This window comes from Cervus elaphus, chromosome 31 (genome assembly GCF_910594005.1).
Source record: "Cervus elaphus chromosome 31, mCerEla1.1, whole genome shotgun sequence".
Taxonomy (NCBI): Eukaryota; Metazoa; Chordata; class Mammalia; order Artiodactyla; family Cervidae; genus Cervus; species Cervus elaphus.
Window position 1 is genome coordinate 26,764,512 of NC_057845.1, and position 27,703 is coordinate 26,792,214.

General features: G+C 34.8%; 1 protein-coding gene across 5 annotated transcripts in view; it reads right to left on the reverse strand.

The window, feature by feature from the left end:
• ROBO1 (roundabout guidance receptor 1) overlaps positions 1-27,703 on the reverse strand; it is a 443,607-nt gene that overhangs the window by 57,685 nt on the left and 358,219 nt on the right. For all 5 annotated transcript variants that reach the window (XM_043893137.1, XM_043893140.1, XM_043893138.1 and 2 more), the window contains exons 8-17: positions 27,221-27,345; positions 24,749-24,920; positions 15,789-15,994; positions 14,210-14,291; positions 13,874-14,042; positions 13,624-13,790; positions 7,674-7,795; positions 6,588-6,819; positions 5,515-5,636; positions 1,989-2,160 (exon numbers count right to left, since the gene is read on the reverse strand). In XM_043893137.1, the coding sequence (XP_043749072.1) occupies positions 1,989-2,160; positions 5,515-5,636; positions 6,588-6,819; positions 7,674-7,795; positions 13,624-13,790; positions 13,874-14,042; positions 14,210-14,291; positions 15,789-15,994; positions 24,749-24,920; positions 27,221-27,345 (1,569 nt within the window). The remainder of the gene's footprint in view (positions 1-1,988; positions 2,161-5,514; positions 5,637-6,587; positions 6,820-7,673; positions 7,796-13,623; positions 13,791-13,873; positions 14,043-14,209; positions 14,292-15,788; positions 15,995-24,748; positions 24,921-27,220; positions 27,346-27,703) is intronic.

A 27,703-nucleotide genomic window follows, 5' to 3' on the forward strand; every position in this document is an offset into this window, starting at 1 on the left:
AAATCTTAAATAAATAAAGTTACACATGGTCCTTTTTTCCAATTCATTTTTGAAAACCCAGAACTAGAAGTCATATATTATGTAAAAAATAGGCAAATGACATGACAATGTACAGGGTCATTGCCATGTAACTTTTAGTTTTAGTAAATTAATACTAACTTTTCATAAAACTAGGCAACTATGTGAGTAAATGACCTATGCTTAGACTGTTTTCTCCCTTAGGTAATACTATAATAGATGCATCAAGCAATTTTTAAAAAATTGTTTTCTATACTGCTTAAAAATTTGGAATACATGAACCAGAAATAAAACCATGAAGCTATCTTTCTTTTTTTTTTTTTTTTTTGGTTTAAAAGTTGTGCATATTATAATCTCTGCTGAAAAAAAAGGTGTTAAAGGTAAAAGATATTCTCAGAATTAAATTCTGGCCCATGTCTGCAGCAGAGGAGACAAGCTCTCCACTAGAGGCTTGAATGGTTCTCTCATAGCATAGAGCTCTCAGGGGGGAACTCCCTAGCCAGTGACTTGATTTTGCAGTGCTCCCATTCATCTGCTTGGAATCACAAAATCGAGCTCTTTTCAGCAGCGACATGCACAGTTTCCATTTAAACCTTGCCCCACACTGTATGTGTCTTCTCTTCCTTTCTGCTGGCCCAGGGTCAACCTTGGAAGCGGCATCAACCTGAGAATCTCCATCGCTGGACTTCAGGTGGACTCCGTGTCACTTTACAGAAATTCCGCAAGTTTATCCGGCACAGCAGATGGTATTCTCTTGACAGCGGAACATCAACAACAGTTTCCAAATTGAATGTAAATTTCCTTATGTACAGCAACAAAGTTTATTAAAAGTAGAATGTTTCTTAATTTTGCTCTGAGACAATTTCTAGGATGTCATCAATATTACCAACATGAAACAATACTATGTACTTATTTGTAATATACGAAGATTCATGTATCTGATTCTTTTTCATAATTTAGCAGCTGGCATCAAATACTACTAATGCTTAACTTCTGATCTGGAAGGTACAAAGTCGACTATATGCTTCTCAGTATCATGAAATTTAAATATCATCTCTTAACACCTTTTCTCTCCCCCTTCCATTTACAATTTTGTTGCTGTTTTTTTGTTGTTGTTGTTTCTTTTAGATTTGACTGAACCATTTGATAAATTTGAATTTTATGTTTATGTCGCTATAACAAAATATGGCAACTAATTGTTCTGCCAGTTTTTTATTCCTCTAACTAGTTTTGAAGCACATTACATTTTTAACTTTCTAAGTAACTAGCATTTACCATATTTCAATGTTCTTTAACATCTCAGTCTATCTTTTGTTATCACATGCAATTTTAAATAGACAAAAGTGGTAAATATAAATTGCATATTGCTCTAAACTTCCAATACTTCAAGTTTTGCATAGAAATATTTTTTTTTACTCAGACCACATCTTTCATGTTCCCTGAGGTATCCCTTGTTGTTTTTTAGTTGCTAAATCCTGTCCTACTCTTTTGTGACCCCATGGACTGTCAGGCTCCTCTGTGCAAGGAATTCTCCAGGCAAGAATACTAGAAGGGGTTGCCATTTCCTTCTCCAGGGGATCTTCCCTACCCAGGGATCGAACGTGGGTCTCCTGCATTGCAGACAGATTCTTTACCAAGGAGATACCAGGAAAGCCAAGGAGGTATCATTGGTGCTCAATTAAGAGTATTTGTTGAACAGATGGAAGAAAATTCAATAGGGCAGAATAAGCATGATACTGAATATTTACAGCCTTTTGCTCAAAATACCATTTAAAATGTTTGTTCGGATAAGTTTAAATTTAGGTGTGATATTACAGACAGATAAAATAAAGCTAACAATCTTATTTTTGTAATTCTATTGCGACATTACATAGTCTGCAACTTGCACTGGCTGCCTCCACTACGTACAAAAAAGAGGAGGACAATGGGTACAGAGGTAAGTCTTTCCAACCAGGTCTGTCTGCACTCACCTAACTGGATGAACTGTGGCGCACTCTTCACCCCTGACCCGGCCCCCGTGCTGGCTGCCACCTCTACACTGTATCGGATCCCAGGAACCAGTGAGGGAATAACCACAGAAAAGGTGGAACCATCTACCGTCTTGTTTATATGGTATCGCGTTTCATTGCCCAGACACCAAACCTGTAAGAAGAACACAACAGTTATGTAAGTGAACATAAAGATCAACATAGTATTGTGGTTTTAGACCCAGACAGAATTCAGATCTATCATGAGCCTAATATAGGAAGTTTCCAAAGTCATTTTCCCCTAGATCTAGTTCTGAGAAGATGTTTCCTGTCGAACTTCGTGTTAGTAGTACGTTAGAAACCTCTCTGAACTTTCTTATACACTCGTAAAGGATTAGATCAAGTGATTCTACAAATGTTTCTACAGACGATTATATCAGGCGATTCTACAAATGATTCTACAAAGACCCTGGTTCTTATCAATGCTTATCAACAGGATTTGCTTTAAAAAAAAAAAAAAAAAACCAAGGTATTATACGCCAGAAAAAGATAAAAGGAACTTGCAAAAACCTGTATATATCCAGATAAAGAACAGTAACTTACCTATCATCATTCAGTATTTGCATTTCTACTATAGACCAGGCATAATACCAGATATCACAAAACAAAAATGTCTAATACTTTATTTCAACACTTCTCTGGGATAAAATTACCTGGTGCTGTCACAGCGCCATCACTTTTTATGTCAAAACCAAGAAGCAGTTGATTTAAAAGAGAGAGTGTTTCTGAATAATTTAAACTATCTTGGCATAAACATGGTTTTTAAAAATAAAACAAGGACACGTTTAGCACATGGAACTCTGCTCAATGTTATGTGGCAGCCTGGACGGCAGGCGGGTTTGGAGGAGAACGGATACATGTGTATGTATGACTGAGTCCCTTGGCTGTTCCCCTGAAACTATCATAACATTGTTAACTGGCTATGCCCCAATACAAAATAAAAAGTTCATAGTAAATAAAGAGATGGAGGCCGGACCTATTACAGAAGTCTTTTCCTGAAATATGTGTTCCAGACCACCAAGACCTAAAAAGTAAATAAAACTGAACATAAAGAGTAAGGATCATCCTAAGATTTATTCCATCTATAGGATGTTGAACTATTATCAATGAAAGAAAAATAGCACTCTGATCTTGTATTTATGGTAATATTAATCAGTTTTTGATAAAATAAAATACAAGATCCTAATAACAATACATATTTGATTTGAAAGAAAAATATTATAATAAGAAAATTATTGTATTTCTCATTAACTTGGATGATATTTGTGGTAGGAAATTATTTTTAGGAAATTAAGATTTCCGAACTATGCTATAATCCTTAATTTAAATTTCTCTAAAGGATTATTGAATTATTAGAGTAATCTTTTGCAATGTTGTTGATCTTGGATATGATGCATGACAGTATCTGGACTCAATTTCTATAAGAAAATGATCCATGCAATAGTAAAACATGCTCTGTATTCTTTATGATGTCCTCAAGCAAGATGCAGGATTATTTTCAAGTAGCCTATTGTTTAAACTGTAATAGGAAATGGGATTTAAAATGAATCTAAGAATGTCAGTGTCCTCTTTCACATGGGCAAAAATCTTTTTTGCTTTGAAAGTTAATATTATTTTAATATAGTTTCAATGCATAATACCAACAAATGGTCAGACTCCATACCAGGGTCTGATCATTTGGAAATAAAGAGTCCTTTGTGATTTTTTCCCCCAATTACATTACACAGCTGAACCAAAGCCACAAACTGATTTTGTACCAGTCAATCAGGTTGTGAAAGGCATTTTATTATTTTAAATTGACCATGAAGTTAAATGAAATCCACCCTTTCTCATTTCTTTAGGAGAGAAATGAGTTTTGACTCTTAGGGGAAAATGCCTACATTAACACAATTTTGCTTGAGAGCTGAGACATCGCCTTATTCTACATGCTTAAAAATCTCTATAACAGTTTATTTTTCCAGACTGAACCATGGCATCCCAGTATTGAAATAATCTTGAAACTCATGAGAAAGTTCTTCAAAGTGTAGAGACTCTTACCTATTAACCACTCAATTACAGTAGAAGATCCAATTTCAAATACCCTAAAATACACACAGTGAGTTTATAACAGCATTTTAAATACTTTTAAAAAATGTCACCCCTTTAAATTTATACACAAATTCATAAAGAGGTTTTTAGTTTGTTTTTAAAAGTCATTTTAAAATAAAATGTTATACCTAAAATTGAGCTCAGTATATTTGGCCATTGTACAAATTATTTTGGTACTCAGAAGTATATTTATGGTCTTTATTTAGGCCTTTCTCAAAAGTACATATCAAAATCACCTGGAAAGATCTACCAAAGTATATAAACAAGGGCCTTATTACAGATACTGAATCAGAATCTTTCAGAATGGTGGCCACACACCTATATTTGGAAAATGATTCCCTAAGTAATTCTGATATTAGCAAGCAATTACCTGTAGAACATAAACATGTATTTACTTTCTTACCGTCAACTTCATATCAATAGAAACAGGTAAGTTTTCACATGTATGAGGCAATTCAGTAAATATAATTCAACTGGTAACTAGAAAAATACTGAGGTATCATGGACATATAAGGCACTGTCTATAGAAATATACATTTTGCAGTTAAAAAGTTTTCTAGTATGTAATGTGTTTACATACATATTGAAAAAATACAAGTGAAATTTACTCTCTTGTGTGACTTCCCTAATTCAATCTATCATTTACTCATTTAACATAGCTCATTAAGACTGTGCTATAACGCTTATTCATTAATAGGATAAATCTCATGTCCCTAACTTAATTTTATTCTACTCTGGCATGCTTGAATATATTTGCTTGAAATTAATCTAGGTAAGCCTTTCTAAATTCAATGATTAGAGATGATTAACTTCACAGGTAAAAATAAATATTTAGAATCACTGAATTAAATTACTTTCAATATATCGTATGTTTAAAAAATTTCATTCAAACATATACAGAAATTTAAAATTGAATTTCCTCTGAGACATAAAATTTTGTTTAGAGATGCTGAAAGATGAAAACAAATTTATTAAAAAATTTTTAGGCACACTAAAATAATTTTTCCAACTTAACTCCAGTGTTACAAAATTCCAAATGTGTGGAAAGAAAGAAAGAAACCATATCTGATACAATTCCGTGGGGCAAACTAATTCTGCAAATGCATTTAAGATGGATTTGCGGGGGGGGGGGGGGGGCGGTAAGAAATTTTGATTAGCCTTTACATGTGTTGTTTGTGTGAGCACCTATATATACTGTGAACAGGCAAATACTCTCTTTTAAATTACTTTTTGTTTCAAATGGCTTAAGAAAAAAGTATTTCACAATTATTGACTAAACAAATATTTAAAAAATAATTTGTTGCTGTGCACACCAGCAGATGGCGCCAAACATCCATGACCAATATAACCAAGTTTGCTTTTTTACTGTACATGTATTTACCTTATACTCTTGGACCATTCCATTTTGATTATCTTCAGGAGGTGGCTGCCAGCTAACCAGAATTGCAGTTCCATTTCCATCATTCTTTGATACAGTTACACTCTGAGGTGGGGCACTGGGTGCTATTAAATTGTTTTAAAGAGCAGGTTTATAAATAAGCATACTAGAAAACATTGAAAGCAGGCATTTAAACCATTAAACAAAACATAGAAAGTTTATGTCTATATATACATATGTATATATATAGTTTTTAAAGATATATCTCATCCAAGTCTGATTAGTCCCAAACTATTTAAATTTTTCCTCAATACTGCTAACCTATTGTTACTGTGAATTTTCTACAACCAAAGTTATATATATAATCTCCACAAAACATTCCAGGAGAATTCCTCTCTCTCCTACCATAGTCCCATGTTCTCCCTAAAATGTTCAAAAGTATAAACACTAACCATCCATGACATTAACTGTATTATAATTTACTGTAATCAAAGGAACAATTAAGGAACAATTCTTGTTATTTCTAAAGATTATACTTGTGACATGTAACTTGTAACCTTTATGTAAATACTAATTTTAATTTCCAGTTACACGGTGGCTAAACATACTGGTTTGTGTAGAGCTGAGGGGTTTCTAGGGACATGAGCCATAAAATGTTAATCCCAGAAGGTCCTGGGCAAACCAAGACATTACTCACTTTATTTACAAATCATCACTCAAAATAACATTTGATAAATGAATGAAAAAATTAATGGAAAAACAAGCAAATTGAGGATAATTACATCTTTAAATGTGAATTTTAGTTCTGAATAATTAGATATATCCAAGATATGTCATTAAGTAATACAATGTTCACATTTGCACATTTTTATATAGGCCACTTTTAAAGCAAGTCAAGTATTATAGACTTTAGTTTTTAGTAATTCTAATTAAATAACTTCTATTAACAAAATATAATGCTCACTACCAAGACAGTTAATAATGTCACTATTACCATTAAAAATTTTCAGTTAAGTTAATAAAAGCCTAATGAAAGTTTTGCAATGCATAGTCATCACACATTTCATTATACTTGCCTTCTTCTAGGGTTTTGGCAAATTTAATTTCACTATCTGCTCCTTGAAATTCATTAAAAAAAGGACGAGCCTTAATTTCATAGTTGACTCCTTTTTTGAGATCAGGGATAACCACACTATTTTTGGTTGGGGTCCTCACTTCAAAAACTAACCACTCGGATTCACCATGGTTGGCTCCAGATGGGCGGTAAAGAACTTTGTATCCTTGAATATACTGAGACTGTTGGTCCACCTATTACAATGACAAATAAAATGCAATCACTCATGCCTTCCATTGACTTTTTAGAAAATCATGAAAATTAATGTGACAAAAGGCAAAAAAGTTCTATCTGGCTTCTTCTCACAGTTTTCTAGTCTATATGAAGTAGAATATGAAAAACAAATCACTATCTTTTGTAATCTGTCCACTTCTGCAGTCTAATGCATAATATTAGCTATTAATTTCTATGCTTCATGCAGAAATATGGTGTGCTATGGCAGTGCTCTGATAGACATCGAGAGATAAGTCAGTGTCAAGGGGATGAGGAAACAACAAGTGTTTTCCATTTTCTAATTTTAAAAGACTACTTAATGCGATTTAGAAATAGTTCTCAGTGAAAAAATTTCATATGTTAATAATTCCATAAGTTAGATATACTCTTTTGAAGAGTATTAGGAATATATAGCTTGTTTCCTTTGAGACTGGTAAAGTTCATTGTGTGTGTTTTTAGGCACTCAATCATGTCTGACTCTTCGCTATCCCATAGACCACAGCCCGCCATGCTCCTCTGTCCATGGGATTCTCCAGGCAAGAATACGGGAGTGGGCTGCCATGCCCTCCTCCAGGGGATCTTCCCAACCCAGTTCATTACTGCAGCACAATATAAAATACATGCAAGATAACAGTTTTCTCTGTTTAAAACTATTTCATAGCTACCACAACAATGCTTACATTATAAAATTACCATTAGTGGGGAAGTAAGGAACAGATATATATCATTTAACTATCTGTTATATACATATGCATATTTTTCATATAATGATCCCCAAAAAGTCATCTGCTTATTAAAACTGAGATCAAATATTACAACAGAAACAATGACTCACTGTCCAGTGCACTTCGATTGAAGAGGAGGAAAGGATGGTGGGGTTGTGGAGATGCAGAACAACATTTCCCAGTTCTCGCTGGACCTGCTTGTGATCCACCCCCTGACTGGTTGGGGGAACATCTGCAACAATCCCAGAAGACTGTGTCAAAGCCTAGGCAATGTTTCTGACTTGAATAAAAGCATGGGGAAACAATCCTTTCATTCACAGAAAATCTCAGAAAAGAAGAATCATTCCAACTGTGAAGAATACTTCCAATCTGTGCTACAGAAGAAAATAGGAACAACTGAACCTTTTTACTAGAATCAGGAGGACACAGCATACAGAGAGAGATAACAAGCAGAGGGCATATAGAAAGCAAAACAGAGCAGGTGGCAAAAATAACAATGGCAAACAGCAGCGTTTGACGGCTCCTCCTAATCACGTAATGATCGCTTTCTTGCCTAGGATGAACGGCTTAGTGCAATCCCCTCTGAGTTGGTTACATAACCTTCTGTAGCGATCCTAATTATGCAAGAAAGGAGATATCCAGGTTTTGTGACGCAGTAGATGAGTAACGAAGAGAATGGAAACACCCAAGTGAAAAGCAAGCACAAAAAGAAATAAGACACTCCTCATCTTATAAGATAAACCTGGATATCTTTCCAAATAAGATATAAGTTAGTGGTTATAAAACGGGGTATGGAAACCATCAACAGGATAGAACAGAATAAATCTGATGAGAAAAGAGTACTTAACATCTATTTAATTGATGGTTGTTTTGCTTTAATTATTGTAGCCCTGTCAAAAAGGTTCAATAAAGAGCTTTAAATCTCAAAAATATCAACATTTTTAGAAAGGAGATCAAGAATATAGTAATAATTAAAACAACTATTAGTGTTCATTTATGTTGGATTTTTTTTCCCAACAAAGAAGTATTTTTGCTAAACTTACTAAAAAGTCTGTACTTGATAAAAGTTGCCTGTTTCTACAGAGATTTTCTAAATACAGATGCTTTGCTTTGTTTATATTAGTATGAACAAGAGAAGAAAATCAATACTTTTATATCCAGAATTGTCCTTCTCATATACTGTATTTTGGCACATATATTCTATTTTCCATCTCATAAGCAACAGAAACAAGAATTTTAGTTTTATGAATAATTAAATAAAGAACTGAGTTTGGATAGAAAACAAAAACATGGATACTAAAAGTGAGATCAATTATCTGGGAAAATAATTTTAAAAAGAGTGGATATATGCATTTGTATAACTGTTTCACTTGCTATACACTTGAAACTAACACAGCACTGTAAATCAACTATACTTCAATAAAAATTTTTACAAATGAGGTTGGTAAGTATCTTTGATGGAGTTCAGGGAAGGCAGGCAAATGAAAGAGACGACAGATCAAGAGTGCTATTCAAGAATCTTTGATGTAAATCCTTGATTTTATACACATACATACATACGTATATATATACACACACACACTGAGCCCCTGACATAAGCTTATAAGTAAGCAAAATGAGAAAAACTGAGTTTTGGCTTCTCATACTTTATCATACATTAGGAATAGCTTTGGCTTACATTGGTCTTCAGGCCACAGACTGCAGATAGAAAATACTTGATTGTAAGTTTTCCATCTCAGGTATATTTCCCTACTCACTAGTCTCCATTGCTCGTAGAACTTAATTACCATCTATCTCTAGGGTAAGAGTGGCATTCACGGACAGAATTGGCAACTCCCCAACTCAGCCACTTGACAGCTATGTAACACTGGGAAGATTTTGTAACCTCACTGTTTTTCAGTTACCTCATCTGTCAAACGGCAGTATAATGGAAGTCATTTTGGAGTGTTTTTGTGAGAACTGAATTTCTTAAGGCATATAGAGTCCTTTTGTTGAAGGTAGGGATTGGGTCCATTTTTATGAACCCAGAATACCTAGCACAATGACATACATATAGAATGTGTTTAATTAACACGAGCTGAGTTGAAGTGAATTATTCTATGGAACACATACACATATTATACATATTAGCTTCTAAATATGCTCTCTCATATGTAAGATTCCATCCTCAGGGAAATCGTCTGGCTTCTAGGAAGTATCTTCAAACATGTCAGTAATCATTTTTAAAGGTAACTACTATAATTTGCATGGCAATCTCTAATTTCTCTGGTTGAGGTAACCTTGCTAGTTAATCCTCTCATGAAAGTTTCTAGATTCTCTTGCCTACTGTAACCATCTTGGAAATAGAACATTATTTCAGAAAATTCCTCACAAGAAAGAAAAATAAAAAGTAAGGTTTAACAGTATAATATTGAGGCATTTATTAATTGGTCTCTTTATTGTTCTTGTTTTCCTTCTCCTCCTGAAAGAAGTGTATTATCATGTAAAAGGTCTTCCCAACATTCAGAATCAAACTTGAAGGAAATCTTAGATATGATTTTACCCCTGCCATTTCCCCAGTATTGGAATTTCCTAAACACGATCTTTGAGGGTGGGATTATTCAGGTCCTCCCATATCATTATTTACAATAATTGGTCTCTTATTACCTAGAGACCTATCCTGTATAGGTATCCTGTACATTCTGCGCCTGTGTACACATTCTTTAAAAGATAAGGTTCAAGAATGCTGTGTGGACAGAATGTAGATAAAGAATAGTATTAACAGTGCCAACAACCACCTTCATTTCAGCAATGTCTCCAATCCCCCCACCCCACCTGCTAGCTGCTCATATCATCTCCCTTGCATTATCAAATCTTATATTTGAGAGAGCACATTTTGATCACCCTGGGATAGGGTTACTGTGACACTGGTCTACCTGACTCCTGAACAAGAAACTATGCCCTATATATGTGCAACTTTAACTTATGACCCAGTTTACTCATAGGAATCTCCACTTGGGGAAGACTTTCTTGCAACCATGCTGCAGAAGCAGTTAAAGAAGTCATGCTGGGATTTCCTTGGTGGTCCAGTGGTTAACAATCTGCGCTCCCAATGTGGTGGCCAGGTCTGAACCCTGGTCAGGGATGTAGATCTCATACGACACAACTAAGAGTCTGAATGCCACAACTAAAGATCCCATGGGGCACGCCTAAGACCTAATGCAGCTAAATCAATCAATCAGTCCAACAATACTAAAAAGAAAAATTATGAAAACAAGAAGCTTGCCTGCTTCTTGTGAATCAATTTCCAACAAGTCTTTCCTGAATTCCCTCCACCTCAGCTCTTCCCCAACTGCTTACGCATTCTGTTTCTGTCAATTGGATTTTCCCAGGTTCGTCCCAGGCTCCTGCTATGGTCTGACTCAGCTCAGCTTCACTGTGTCTCAAAAGCCGTTTAAAACTAGACAGTGAAATTTGACTCAATGTTAACTTCCATTCGCTGGTCTTATTTAGGTGCCTGGAGTTAGTATAAGCATATCTTGCTCACACAAAAGTCTCTTAAAATATTAAGGAAAAAAAAAATATCAAGCCTAGTCTAACTTTATTATTTTGGGGGATATTTTTTGTGCCAAGTTCTGGATTTTTTTTTTCCAGTGATAAGAATTTTGGCTTTCAATGCAGCCTCCCCAACCATCCTCGTCTTCCTCTTAAATATCTTAAAATTCTACCTGAAATTGTAGTGCTCAAAAAAGAACACATTACTCTATTCGTGATCTGACCAGTTCAGATTTTGCTCTGCATTTAATTCTGCTAAGACTACATTTGATTTTCCGACAACTACTCACTCAGTTGGCTCTGGGAGGTGTTCTAATTGACTTCAAACACTGAAGTCAGCCTCCCCCCGACCCTGCCCTCAACACACCCAATGCACACACTCCTTTTAAGCCCAGTATCCTCAGCCTATCCTTCTATAGCTAAATTTTAAAACCTAAGTTCAAGTACCAGGTTTTTAAATTTGCTCCATTAATTTTAATCTTGTTAGTGCTGGCCCATCATTCCAGTCTGTCGAGTTACTTAATTCTGGTTCTCTCGTTCAGCATATGAGCTGTGTTTCTCAAATTTTATGAACTTCCCTTATTTTTAGTCCATTGAAAGGAATACAAATCCAATGACAAATGACAAAGTCTTATGGTATAACATAGAAAAGAAATCTGAGTCCTGCATATTCATAAAATTGGCTAATTTAATCCTTGTCCAATCCTATGGGAGTAGGGATTTTTAGCCCCATTATATAGTTAAGGGAACCAGTGCTCAGGACTCACTAGCTTGCTAATAGATTGAGGAGCTGAGATAACAAATTCTTTGATTTCAAAACTGTATGTCTGTTTCACTGTTTCCAATTTTCCAGCTGACATGGGTTCATTTCATTTAGGTTGTTCTACTAGCTATCATGTATAAAGGAAAGTAGATTAAAATTTTTAAAAACAAGTTAACAGATAAATCATTAACTACTCCTCATTTACAATTGAGGATGTATTTTACAAAATCATTCATATGTGTATATGACAGAATCACAGTTAATCAAAAACTTTCACTAAGGTCTACTGGGTAGAGACCACTACACTGGAGACCAAAGTTTCAGTTCAGTTTACAGCTGTCCCAGTTTCTGCATTCTTTACAAATGCGTATATAACATTGAAAACCTCAAACTGCCTTAAGGCAGGCTCCGAGACTATTAAAGCTACTGGTGAAGTGACTCATAATAGCAAATATATGCATTTGGGTGTGTTGATTTCACACAGCAAGAAACAGACATGGGCGTATTCCATAGCTCGGTTTGCTTTTTCTGGGAATTCTGAAACAAAACGTCCTTCTCAAAAGGTTTATACACTCTCTAGAGAAGACAAAATGCCCCACATGGCAGCTAGACTCTCTCTCAAACCTGGAAAAAGTAATTTAAATCTTTCAGTATTTCTGTGTACAATTTGTTTCTATCACTGTAACTAAGTTTCAATTTTTGCTTTGGAAATACACAAAGATAGAGACATTATGATTCCTCTGTATGTTGACAAAAGAATCTTATATTTCTAATTCCTATCATCTAGAGCTAACCTTTCTTTACTAATCTTATATGAATAAAGTACATTTTAACTGTGATGACAATATGTTGAAATAAAAGGTACAGGTTGATTCAAATTCACCTTTTTTTCGATATATAAGTTTTACCACTGCTTAAACATTAAAATAACAGGAGGAACAAGAAGGTGAATAGGAGATAATAATCTGTTGAAGGCTAAAAATAATTCCTATTCATGAAAGACAATAAAAAGCAGTATATCCAGAATGTGGTTCAAGTGAAAAAATTTCCAATTTCAAATGTGTTTAGAAGCAGCTTCAACATGTTCACTTTTCCTTGTATCTGTTTCTTTAACCCAGCTTTGATGAACACATACATGATTTCCATTGGAAAGTTTAATATGTTATGTTTCACATAATTGACAATGAAAGATAGACCAAAGAATATACAGACCTAGATTATTCTTTTCCATGCTTTGTAGGAAATTGGACAGAGGGGTTAAGAACAACTATCTCTTACATTTGTGTGATTTCTAGAGAGTGTTACTTGATTATGTTTGTGATGTTCAAGACTCATTCCAAAGGTCATGAATATTAATCTCATAAACAAAATTTACTTAATTTTAAATACAATTAAATATTTTGTGATTTGTGATTAAGATTAAATCACAAAAAGATTTGTGATTAAGATTTTACATTCACATGTAGTCATATTTAAAAATCAAGAAAGTGAATATATTCTGAAAATATTCCCATAATATTTTTGCTCACTGGATTTGTGACTTTATAAAATGAGAAACATTTCTTTGTTATTTGTCAAGTCATGGAGTGCATAGTCAAGAAAAGAAAGTTTGCAGACACCATGATTTAAAAATTAATTGAGCAACTTAAACAGATATATTTTAAATATATAATCTTAGCATGTAGTACAAATGATTTTATTTGTATAACTGTAACATCTAAAGATAAGTTAGGTGTCCCAAGGCTAAGTAAATCAATACTGACCTTGTGTTTTCACTGGGTCTGATATCTGGCTTGGATCACTAATTCCATATGCATTGGCTGCCCTCACAAGGAAAAGGTAAATTGCATTAGGTTTGAGTCCTTTAATGGCGAATGTTTCTGTTTTCACATTCTCCGCTACGGTCTGCCAGCTGCTACCAGATGCATGGCTATGGATAGATATACAAGTTAGAATATGCACATTTAATGGTAAATCAAAAAAGAGAACTAGGAAACACCATCTCTGCTCTACCTGAAGGCTTCTATAATATAAGACGTTGGAGTTGCACCTGAATTCAAATTTGGTTGCCATGACAACGTTACTGTATTTCGGCTGACATCTGTAACTTCAGGTTTTGAGGGGGCACTAGGGATTAAATTTGGGTCGGTGGGTCTTGGAGGCTGAACTGGAACTCCAAATTCTAACAAAGAAGAAAGAAATGAAAGATGCTTACACAGAGAAGAACATAAATGTAGATAAAATATCCATCCCCTACTTAGACTTCAAGACATCCACTTCATCTTTTTACCAGGAAGTAAACAACTACATTTCAAGCTTCACTTTAAGGTAAAATACTATCAAATTTACCTTGGACTTCAATGTAAGCACTCCATGTTGCTTCACCACTGGGGGTTGATGCAATGCACGTGTATCGACCAGTATCACCCAGCTGAGAAGACAGACAGAAAATAAATACCGGGAACAATCAAGAGCTCACTGGGCTGGAAAAACAGTTATAGTTTTGTATATGGCCCATGAATATGGATAGCTGCCTTAAAATGCACTAACCAGAAGCTTCCTCTTAATTTAACATGTTTTTATTGAATGTGAATTAAAATACTGCATGAAGACAAAGACAAATTGTTATTCTAATTGTGTGATAAAGATATAGTATTTAAGTGCATTAACAGCATCAATTTCTCTGTCAGGGACAGTACACGAGGTATATAACCTTAAATTCAAAGGGTTAATCTTTAATACTGATTTATATTTCATATTTACTAAGTCATATAGTAAAGGCTAATAAAGTATAGCCAATGACTCTTCTTGCTGTTTCATATTTTACTTGAGTTACATCCACATGGATAAAGGAGATAAACAGATATTTAAAGAAAATGGATAGACACAAAATGATTTCTTCTTAAAGCATTCCCTCTTTTTTCTCACTTTATTTTTTAACCTGTAACTTCAGGCAGTTTAGCAAGTATAAAGTTAGACCCCAGCTAGAATGATGCTTTCTCCCCCTTCAAAAGACTGGCTGCCAGAAAACAAACACAGGTCACATGTTCAATGGTAAAATCCTTAGTAGCATAATGAGCCCATATACCTCTGCTTAAGGCAATAGCTCTATCATCAAATAATACTGGATAAAGCAAGAATACTATCATCTTGTTCTGGCAATTGTAATAACAAAATCACAATCATTGTCACAAAAAAGTACAACATATTAACTTTCATGGCACATGAAATGAACTGTTGATCCAAAACTCCAAAGAAGCCGCTCACAATAGGCAATAAAGCAATTGAAATTTATGTTTATTGCTGTCAAAGCTATTCTTTCATATGCCCCATGAGCTTGTCTCGTCTTGACCTAAAATCAAAAAGAAAAATCAAAACAAAACAATATAGTCCTGAAAAGAACAGGTATGGGATGTGATGTCCTGGGAACATAAATCCCTAAATTGTTCCCACAAACCTGTGAGATTTCATCATTTCACATTCTGATTTGAAATGTACATTGAATCTATACAGTGCTTTATCATTTTTGTTTGCATGTAGAATATTCTGTAATTGCGAAATGCTGAACCAAATAGTCACAATAGAACTCTTGAAGCTTACAGCACATAATATAGTACTGGAAAATAACTTTGAAAGATGGAAGGAATGTATTATATCACTGTTTGGAAGGTATTTTTTTCTCCCACAAATTCTCATCCTTTTCTCCTCCATGTAAAATTTTAAACTACTTGCCACGGGTTAAATTATGAGTCATTATCACCAGAAATATACACAGAGAAGTGTCTGAAAGAATAAAGCATCGAGTTAAAAATATATTAATCCTGCTATTAGCATTTCATTATTTCTAAAATTTGAGGCTTCAACACTGGTTTGCTGGAGGCAAAAACAAAGTGGAACAAAATGGGAAACCCAGGGTGTCACAAGTTACCTTAGCATATCGGATCTGTAGTACACCGGTCTCCAGCTGTTTGATTCGAGAATCTTGGGTTGAAACAAGGACTCCATCCTTTCTCCACAGAATTGTGGGCACTGGACTGCCCGTGGCCACACAGCTGAGCACTAAAGTACCATCCACTGCTACAGTCTGATTCACAGGACCTTGTCGAATGACTGGGGGAGGTCGGTCTGCAATCACTGCCAGCAAAAACAACAGGAAATAGATTTCTGCAACTGGAAGCAATTTTCTAATCATCTGAGCAACAGTAGTTGCTCTAGGCTTTGAAACACACTAATTAAACAAGTAATTAAAGTAGGAGACATGCATTATTCAGGATGCATTTCTATGATGTACTGATTCAGAATATGAAAATGAGATACAATGTACTCCTTTCAAGTGACCAACCACTGACTAGGCTTGCTGCATTGTCCAGGGACCTATTTAATTTAAGAGTTCAGAGACTACATGAAGGTTGTAGATTGTGAAGATGTATGGTGGTGAGAAGTGGAGTACTGTGCTTTTTGAATTTTAAAATATGTACAACACAAAATGACAACAAAAAACTATTTACCCCAAGGAAATGTATGAGACAGATTTTCATAAATGAACCAAAGCCAACTTGATAATTGTTCTGTGTCCAATAGACAGAATGATGGTATCACACCAGCATGTTTGATAATTTTGTATCTGAAAACATGCTTTGGACTTTGATAACTGACAAATAAGCATGATTGAGCTCTTTTGATACTGGAATTTTTTCTATTAAAAGAGTACATACTTAAACATATCTCAGTCCTAAAAGATTCAGGGAAACTGGAAAATTGTCCAAAAATACGTTGGTAGGTGGTAGCTCAGGTGATAAAGAATCTGCCTACAATGAGGGAGACCCAGGTTTGATCCCTGGGTCAGGAAGATCCCCTGGAGAAGGAAATGACAATAGATTCCAGTATCCTTGCCTAGGAAGCCTCATGGACAGAGAAACCTGGTAGGCTACAGTCCTTGGGGTCTCAAGACTCGGACAAGGCTTGGCGACTAAACAATGACAGATCCAAAAAGATAACTCAAGCTGATACCTAACTCAGGAAATAATACACTTCCATATCAGAATTATAGGAATGGCAAGATGCTTTCACTAATTGTATTATCTTAACAGTTTTAACATTCTATGAAAGGAAACAATGGAAAGCAATTTTTATAAAATATAAATAAAATTATTTTTATTATATGCTGCTGCTGCTGCTGCTGCTAAGTCGCTTCAGTCGTGTCCGACTCTGTGTGACCCCATAGACGGCAGCCCACCAGGCTCCCCCGTCCCTGGGATTCTCCAGGCAAGAACACTGGAATGGGTTGCCATTTCCTTCTCCAATGCATGAAAGTGAAAAGTGAAAGTGAAGTCGCTCAGTCGTGTCCGACTCTTTGCGACCCCATGGACTGCAGCTTACCAGGCTCCTCCATCCATAGGATTCTCCAGGCAAGAGTACTGGAGTGGGGTGCCATTGCCTTCTCCGTTTTATTATATGAAAAAAATCTAAAAACTTTATCTGAGACAATAAAATCATAATTTTAGGGAAAAATCCACAACAACTGTAGTGGAACAAGAATAAATCCTGCATTAGAGAGATCTTCTATCCCTTGACCTCAGCAATTTAGGTGAAATTTCATAGATAGTTTTGTAAATGATTAAACAAACAAAAAAAAGTTCAGTTTTCATTATTAAACTTTAAAATTCTGAATATTAGTTCAAAAATTTTATGTCATGAGTATTCAAAAGACAAATCTAAGAAATTGCCTGCTTAAAGAAAACTGGTTGCCAGAGTAACTAAATTTTGGATGCAACATTTTCAAGCCTGGATGTGTCACGTTCAAAGTTTTATGCACCAAAGATTCTGCACAAGCTGGAGTCACACTTCAATTTGTCCCTCATTTATCATGCAATAATTGTTAGTGTTGGGCATTCAATCTAAGAAAAACAAGAAAGCAAGAGAGTGAACTTAGCAACTGTGCATTTTCACTTCGCCCTTCCAATTCTCTTCCATCTTTGGTTGCTAGTGTGAAATTTGTTAATACTGTAGGGGTGTCTTAGAAGGCTGGAGGTTGAAACTTGGCAGGAATGTTTCAGATACTCCACGGGTGAAAACTATAAGCCAATAATTCCTTTGCTTAGAATTGTTTAATCTTTTCTACATTATCTGTTAAGTTTGGCTAAAATCAAATTAAATGCCCCTCCTGGTATGTATGAAAAACTAATGATAATGTTTTATTGCACTGAGGTTTTTATAAGACTCTACCACTTGTGTTCCCCCGATTCTAAGAATCAATGAATATTTATTTCTAGATATTAATTAAATTAGTAACAGAGTGGTTCTTTATAACTGACTATAATTAAGCCCAGTAGTGCAGTGGTTTACTTTCACAGTCTTGTTATATTTAGCAATAATTCAGTATCTGGGGATTTAGTCAACTTTCTGTGTCTTCACAGTTCTTTGATATTTGCCTCATATTTAGCATCCTTTGCACTTCCTTATCCTATCCCATCCCAGAATAATGATGTTGTTTCCCAGTTACTGATTTCTTCCTGGTTTACCTTGGGTGGTTTAAAAAATAAGCAAGAAAAGAGGAGCAGGCTTGATTATCAGCCTCTACCATCTGTCATGTGTCTTTAGGCAAGTTCTTTATATTATCTAAGTCTCTGGTTTTTATCTGTAACATGAGGATAATAATACTTGTTCTAACCAGCTCCGGGGATTGCTATGAAGATTTAAGTGGAATAATAAATATTCCATGTGCTTTGCTAATTGCAAAAAGCCAGACATTTATATGAATTGTGAAATCACCACTTACCCTTTTCTATAAAATAGGAATATGCAAATCAGAGGCAAAAAAGTTCATTAAAGCAATTTTACATTTTTAGGTAAGACAATGGAATATGTTGGTGTCACAGATCAGAATAAAATCCTGATAAAACATCTAAAGTTACACAAACTAAAGTGCATAACACATTTACTAATCAACCCTAAATTTAGGACTATGAGAAAAACTTCAAATAAAGAGTCTAATAGCTCACATTTGGGTTATTAGAATGAATTATCAGGTAGTAAAACAGGATGTGTAAGAAACAGAAATATGATTTGAAGAAAGTGCGTGCATGGACTTTGGAATCAGAAGGATTCAGCACTGTAAAATGAAAATGTTCCACATCTGTGCTCTCTAATACAAAAACCAAGGACTTCAAGTGGCTACTGAGCATCTGAGTGTGGCGGGTGTGACTGAGGAACCGGATGCGCAACTTTAAGTAATTTTAACTGTTATTTAAATAACCTCATGTGGCAGGTGGCTACTGTGCTGGACGGTGCAAACTTTGGTTTTAAATCTCAGTTCTGCTGGCTAGTATCGGAAGGCTCTGGGTATATCTTTTCTTTTTTTTTTTTTAATTAATCTATCTTTATTGAAGTATAGTTGCTTTACAATATGTGTTAGGTTCTACCGTACAGCAAAATGAATCAGTCATACGTATACTTATTCCCCTTCTCTTCTGGACTTCTTTCCTATTTGGGTCTCCACAGAGCATTAAGTAGAGTTCCCTGTGCTATAGAGCATGTTCTCATTAGTTACCTATTTTATACATAGAATCAATAGTGTATATATATCAGTCCCACTCTCCCAATTGCTCCTATCCCCATTTCCCCCTTGGTATCTGAGTAAAACAAATATCGCATATTAATGCATATATGTAGCATCTACAAAAATAGTGTAGATGGTCTTACTTGCAAGGCAGAAATAGAGACACAGACATAGAAATCTGGGTCTATCTTTTTACCACTCTCTGCTTCAGTTTGCTTATCTATAAAGTGCAGTGTCAGGTTTGAAATGATTGATCTGTTTAAAGTTACTAGCATAGTGCCTGGCACAAAGGAGACATTAAATAACTATAACTGCTTATTTTAATTATCAGTATAGTGGTGATGGTGGCGATGGTGGTGCTGGGTCCAGCAGGGTAACAGGTGATGTATCCCTGTTAGAACAGAGTATATATAAGTTCACCTAGTTTTCCATGTGTTCAGTGAAAGATTTAAGGACCCTAAATATAAAGATATAACATCAGAGGTAATATTTTTGTCACCTCAAAAAATAATCATAAAGTCTATGTTACATATAAATATAGTAATAAAATAACTTTAAGAGAGAAACAGTATAGAATAACATACATGCACTGATGAGTTTAAGGATGCAAAATTACATCTATGCACCAACAAATGGGGCATCCCAGGTGATGCTAGTGGTAAAGAACCTGTCTGTCAATGCAGGAGATGAGACATAAGAGACTCGGGTTCAATCCCTGGGTCAGGAAGATCCCCTGGAGGGGGAAATGGCAACTCACTCCAATATTCTCGCCTGGAGAATCCCCAGGGACTTAGCAGCCTGGTGGGCTGCAGTCCGTAGGGTAACAAAGAAACAGACATGACTGAGGGGACTTAGCATGCAGACCAACAAACCTAAGAGTCATATATCATAACTGCCATCAGTTTGCAAAACATATCTCAAATACCTGTAGGCTGTAAACGATTATCTCATTTCAGCAATTAGGAAGCTGAAACACTGGAAGCTCAAGTGACTCATCGAAATCAAAAAGCTAGCAATTGGCAAATAGCTAATAATTGGAAAATTAACCCTCTTTCCACTGTGTATCAAGAACTTTTGAGAGATTCATGCAAGCGATTTTAGTTTATATATCATTCAGTCACCACTAGCTACTCTTTCTTACTTTTTAGTAATAAAGAGAAGAAGCATTTTCACTTAAATAGGTGACATGAATTTCTATGTTCCTGACATAGAAGTGACATGGCGTAGGCCTCAGGTGCAGAAAAATAAACTTCAAAGACAATTACTACCCTACCATGTTCTCTGCCTCATGCTTTTTTGCCTTTGTTCTGTTTGCAAACAATAAAGAGAAAAAGATGAGAGACTAAAGTCAGATAGCATCCAGAACATACTCTGCCTATTATCTCTCTTCTTGATTTGGTAATATGTAAATACTGATATTGTCAGCACACACAATAGGTACAGCTTACCTATGAAGAATGAGTCCATAGTTGTAAGTTGTTTGTACGATATTTATGGACTCCAAAACAGACAAAACTAAAAATTTAGTACCACCACAGCAAATACAAAACCACCTAAAATCTCCCCAGAGATGGTAAGATGAAACAGGACATTTAGTTCTAGAAGTGAACTGGCCACTAGGGATGAATCCCAAATCCACAAATTTAGGGGTTTTATTTTTAGTTTAGCAGAAGTCCATATGCTTGATCTATTCTCACATATAACCATTCATGATAAAGCCATGTCAAAAGCACTTAGAAAGTCTTGCTTTCAATTATGAGACTAGTAAGGGATATTTGAAAATACTTTACCATAGTTTCCTCTGGCCTTTTTTCATGCACATCCTTACATACAAGCTGCTTTATAAAGTTGCAATCATAAACATATTTGCAAATCTATATTCTACTTTTTCTAAATATTGATTATATTAATCATTATCAAATTAATTATGTGTCTTCACAGCCATCATTGAATAGCTCTAATACATTTAAGAAATTGTAAAAATATTTGAAAGTGAAACTGGGTCAGTAGTGTCCAACTCTTTAAGACCCCATGGACTATACAGTCCATGGAATTCTCCAGGTCAGAATACTGGAGTGGGTAGCCTTTCCCTTCTCCAGAGGATCTTCCCAACCCAGGGATCCAACCCAGGTCTCCCGCATTGCAGGTGGATTCTTTACCAGCTGAGCCACAAGGGAAGCCCCCAAAACGTTTTAGGTCATCCTAATTTATTGGAGCCAGTAGATATATAATGTGTATCATACACAGTGTTAAGAATGTGAACTTTTGAGTGAGACGGCCTAAATTTTGAATTATGTCTTAATCAACAGCTAGCTGTTCATTCCTTCCTTCTTTGTTACACCCACTTACTCAAAAAAATATCTAGTGAGTGTCTACCATGTGTTAGACCTTGGTGGATACTGTGTATATATTTGATTTGATTGGACAGAAATATTCCCTAAATTGGAAGACTTCGATTGTTAAGATGTTAATTCTCCTTAAATTGTTTAATAATTAAAGTGGAATCAAAATTAAAATTTTGATTTTTTTGTTTGCTTAGGATGTTAGGATGTGTATGTATATCTGAGTGCATGTGTATGTATTATGTGTATGGAAATTGACCAGTTTTAAAAAATTTATTAAAAAATGCAGAAGGCCTATAACAGCCAACCTAAAACAAGAAAAACAAAGTTGGAGACTTTACCAGTTTGTAAGGTTTACTATAAAGCTATAATAATTAAGATCACATATACTGGCATAAATAAATGGAATATACCAGAGAAGATAGAAGTAGTTTATTACATTTATGGGGGCTTCCCTCATGGCTCAGCTGGCAAAGACTCCACCTGCAACGCAGGAGACTCCGGTTCATTTCCTGGGTTGGGAAGATCTGCTGGAGAAGGGATAGGCTACCCACTCCAGTATTCTTGGGTTTCCCCTGTGGCTCGGCTCAGCTGGTAAATAATCTGCCTGCAATGCGGGAGACCTGGGTTTGATCCCTGGGTTGGGAAGGTCCCCTGGAGAAAGGAAAGGCTACCCACTCCAGTATTCTGGCCTGGAAAATTCCACGGACTACACAGTCCATGGGGTCACGGAGAGTCAGACAGGACTGAGTGACTTTCACTTTCACTACGTTTATGCTCATTTCAATTATGATTAACATGCCACTGAAATTCACCGTGGAAAGGACTGCCTTTTCAGTAACTGATGCTGAAATATTTAGGATCCATGTAAGGGAAGAAAAGGAATTTTGACCCTTATTTTACACCATACACAAAGATTAATTAAAGACTGATTAACAACTTAAATCTCAAACATATAGACAATAAAGATTACAGAAAAAAATAGGTGAATATCCTCATGATCTTAAGGTAGACTAGGGAACTAAAAGGACAAAGCAGAGGAGAAAAAAATAATACATTGGTTTTCATTAGAATTAATTTCTTAAGCCCTAAAATCATCATTAAGTGAATGACTGGGAATAAATATTTATAATACATATATTGGACAAAGATATATCCAGACTACAAGGGAAAATGAAAAGAAAAAAAAAGAGAGAGAGAGAAATGAGTAGATTATATGCATCCATGAAAAGGCAAACCAGGATAATTGAATGCATATGCCCACCCACAGTCTTCTACAGAAACATTTAGCTTTATTAATAAAAGTCCTGAATTGAAAATAACCCATCAATAGAAGAGTACACAAATAAACATAAATAAATTGTGAGGTACTTATACAATGAAATACAATACACCAACAAAAAAGTGCATGTATATTTCTTTTATGTATATATACATATGTATATACAAGTACTCTCCAGTTTTTGAAAGTTCATTATAAGCCAGTTTGCTTTTATGAGGGCTTCCCTGATGGCTCAGTTGGTAGAGAATCTGCCTGCAATGCAGGAGACCCCGGTTTGATTCCTGGGTTGGGAAGATCCACTGGAGAAGGGATAGGCTACCCACTCCAGTATTCTTGGGCTTCCCTTGTGGCTCAGCTGGTAAAGAATTTGCCTGCAATGGGGGAGGCCTGGGTTTGATCCCTGGGTTGGGAAGATCTCCTGTAAAAGGGAAAGACTACCCACTCCAGTATTCTGACCTGGAGAATTCCATGGACTGTATAGTCCATGGGGTCGCAGAGTCAGACATGACTGAGTGACTTTCACTTTTTCGCTTTTATGAAAGACCTATATTAATACAGGGCTTCCCAGGTGGCTCAGTGGTAAAGAATCCTCTTGCCAATGCAGGAGATGTGGGCTTGATCCCTGGGTCGAGAAGATCCCCTGGAGAGGGAAATGGTAACCCACTCCCAGTACTCTTGCCTGGGAAATCCCATGGACAGAGAAGCCTGGCAGGCTATAGTCCATGGAGTCACGAATAGCCTGACATGACTGAGCATGAAGGCATGCACATTAGTGTATTTGCTCGCTAACTGAAATAAATCTGAAATGGATTTTCAGTTTTATGAAAAGAAACAATTATTTCCTCACTTTATGCCATTTCTACTTATATTTCTGTTTCATAGGAATGCTCTATTTTCAAAGAGCAGAGGAAATCTGTTTGTATATACTTTTTATATATTTATATGCTTACTTGTATTTCCTTTTCTTCTTAGTGCTTTCCATCTTATGGTTTGGAGATTTTCTCTATTGTTATTCAGTCTCGAAGTCATGAATGACTCTTCAACCCCACTGACCACAGCACATCAGGCTTCCCTGTCCTTCACTATCTCTAGGAGTTTGCTCAAATTCAGATTTCTCTATTACTGCATCTTTATATTTGGCATTAATTAATCATGCTTAGAAGAGTTGATAAACAATAAAAACTTGCTCATCTTGAGTTGTGAGAAGGATTTGTCAACAATTCATCTTATCTTCATGATTTGGAAGAAAGAAAAAGGATGATGTTTTATACCAAGAGATTTTAAAATAACTTTTTATTTTCCAAAACATGGACACAGTCCTGTGTATAACTATTCAGTGTAAACTTTCCTTGAATAATTGTCATGCTTTTATGAAACTAATTTGATGCAAGAAATTTATCATATAGCCTAGTTAAAATAAAAATGATTTTACATTTAATCACTTTTATCTTTATCCTTTTAGCCTATACCAAAATTACTGTAAGAAAGGATGAAAGTGAAGCCGCTCAGTCGTGTCCGACTCTTTGTGACCCCATGGACTGTAGCTTACCAGGATTCTCAGTCCATGGAATTTTCCAGGTAAGAGTACTGGAGAGGGTTGTCATATCCATAAGAAAGGATACAAAGTAGAAAATAAGTGTGCTTACTAGCATTATCTTTACACTAAGCCAAACTTAGCCATTTTGAAATAAAATGCTCTACTTTACCATCAGTAACTTCCAAATATGCTTTTGTGATGATACTTCCGGCAACATTCAAAGTCTGGCAGATATAATAACCAACATCAGATCGCTGGACATTAGTAATAGTGAGGTCACCAGTCTGGGAGACTGAAAAACGGCTGGATGACTGTGGTGGCTGATATGAGAAAAGCAGATTCTGGAACCCAGAATTTGGGAGGAAAGAATAATAGGTTAATTGCTAGTTTCCAACATGTTTTTATGTTTTATATATTTATAAACAGATACCTAAATATTTATACATACACAAACATATGTATGAAAATAAGCTAAATATTCTCTATCACATACCCACATAGACAGAGGTACACACACACACACAAATGCACAAAGTTTAATCATCTAAACTTAAATGGGGTTATTTGAAAATTTAAATGAATTCTAAATATTGATATATGCCTTTATAATTTCAATGTCAAACAATACTATTTATAAAAGAATATGAAATATTATTAGAGTTAAATGTTTTACATATTTCAGCAAAACAGACTTAAAAGTTTTGTTTCACAAAGATATGACTATTAGAATTTTAAACAGTAAATCTTTTAATATATAAACAACATTAAAATTTAAACATATTCTAACAAATTCAGTTTAAGGATATCATTTTGGTACCATCACAAGAATCTCTGTTACCTGTCCATTATAAAAGTTCAGTAATCTCAGTCAAGGTGTCAAGTTTCTTATTTTTCTGGTTAAATGGTGAGCATATCTATCATAGATTTTTAAATTAAAATACTGAATTTAAGAATTCATAACGGAGTTTTATTTCTGTAGAAAGTTATCTTAAAAACAAACTCTAGACAATATGTGATGTTACTTGGTGGTACAAATTTCTCTCTACGAATCTAAATATCTTGCTCATTAGAAGGAGTGTATATTTCATGCAAAGTAACATATAGTATCATTCTTTTTCATGAAATAAATAGTATCAATGTTTCTTCAAATCAAATAACTTTGTTACTTCTTAAAAATTTTAGGTGCCTTTTAACATGTATCATTTACAAAAGCTTAACTACTAGTACATGGATATGTATCAATAACAAAATATTAAGAAATAGGGAGTTATTATATCAAATCAAACCAAATCAAAAATTATTTCAAATATGATATAGATATTAGATGACAATGAATGATCTATTTAAATAACTAAATGGATCATTTAAATATTATTCTATTAAGAAAACCTGCTAGTGGATTTACTCATTGATACACAGCTATTCATATATAATATACTTTCAGTTCTTCCTGTTCTACTAAAATACCTTTTTTTCTTGTCTTTAATTTGATGTCAGCAAATTTTGTCCTTTGAGGCCCAATGAAATGGGCCAGCCAAGATATTAGAACTCAAATGATAGCCTCCATATCACAATCAAGTTGATATTTGCTACCAAAGTGAAAATAAAAGTGAACTTGATGGCACGGTGTACAAATTACTAGTGAGTACAGTCAGTGAACTACCTCCATGTAATTTTTATGAACATAGTAGAAGTAAGATCAGAAGACAACACACTCAAGGATGATTTAAACAAAAAATAAAAGAGGTTAGGAATAATTTTATTAAAAATGAATGAGAATAATTTTTACAAGTATCAGAAACATGTAAAGGAAGATGTGTCCATTTATTGAAGAACTCAAGTCACTAAGAGATAAGAAAACATAATTTTAAAACTATTTTTAAAGTTTCCTATTATTTTTAAAGTGAAAGTGTTTCAAAATTCCCTCTTTAATAAACTGAAGTCTCAAAGGAAACTTAATTTTTAAGAGCACAGATCTCTATATTCTAGCTTCAATGTATACAAAAAATTCTGGTTTATAAAGATGTATAGAGAGTAGGACTTGACAGCAAAAGTGATCACATGTTACAGTTTTCAAAGAATTAAAATATACTGAATTATATCCAATATAACATCTATGCTAAAGAGACTTTCACATAGTTTGATGAATCTTTAATTGATAGATATAAAATAGATAAAACATAAAGAAGCAAAGAATACACTTCAGATTCCTAGTGCTTTCAGAGAACCTGCACTGACATCATTATCTTTGTTTCAAATGTGTGCAAATCTATTTTAAAATATAATTACAAGTGTCTGAATAAGAGAAGTTAGAACTAACTGAATTAACTTGAGAAAAAAAGTAGTTTTTTTTTTAATGTGGATGAATTGAAAATAAAGGAAATAAATTGGAAAATATAAATAAATTGGGAATAAATTTTCATAATTAAACAATTACTATTCTATATACCACCTGGTGTACCCAAACAAGGCAGGAAAAATTTGAGAATTAAAAGTCTGTTTTACTGTTGAAATATGCAGGTGACTCAGAGATTTCTCAGTTCTCTTAAAGCAACAGCTATATGACTAAATCATTTTGTTGCTTTTTCTAATATACATGGCATTCACCTGTGCTGGCTGACATGTTAGAACAAGGTCATACCTGACTCCCCTCTCTCCTCCAGAAGATAGCTGGTTGGGGGTTTCCTGTTGCTTCACACTGGAAAGTGACCGTTCGTCCCAAGGCAACCACCTGGTCACGGGGTTTCACAACAAAATGTGGAGGTTCTGAAGGAGATGAAACAGATCACCCTGAATCAAAAGCATGTAGTCACTGTCCTAATTGAGACAATCTGCTGATATTCCAAGTGCTGCCATTAATTTATATCACTTGTTATGTACTATCTAGATATACATAATGCATCAATTTTCACTTTTAATTCAATTGAAGCTAAATGGTTAACTGCATATTCATAGAGTGGAATCGAAAAGTTTTGTAAAGAAGTTTTTTTTTTTTAAATTACTTGATCCTCTAAGATGAACTTCAATGTTAAAAAGGCTTCTTGAGCTACAATTTGACCCTTTACATTCAACATATACTCGAAATTTGTATGAATAAATATTTCTTCTCATTTAGAGCTGCTTA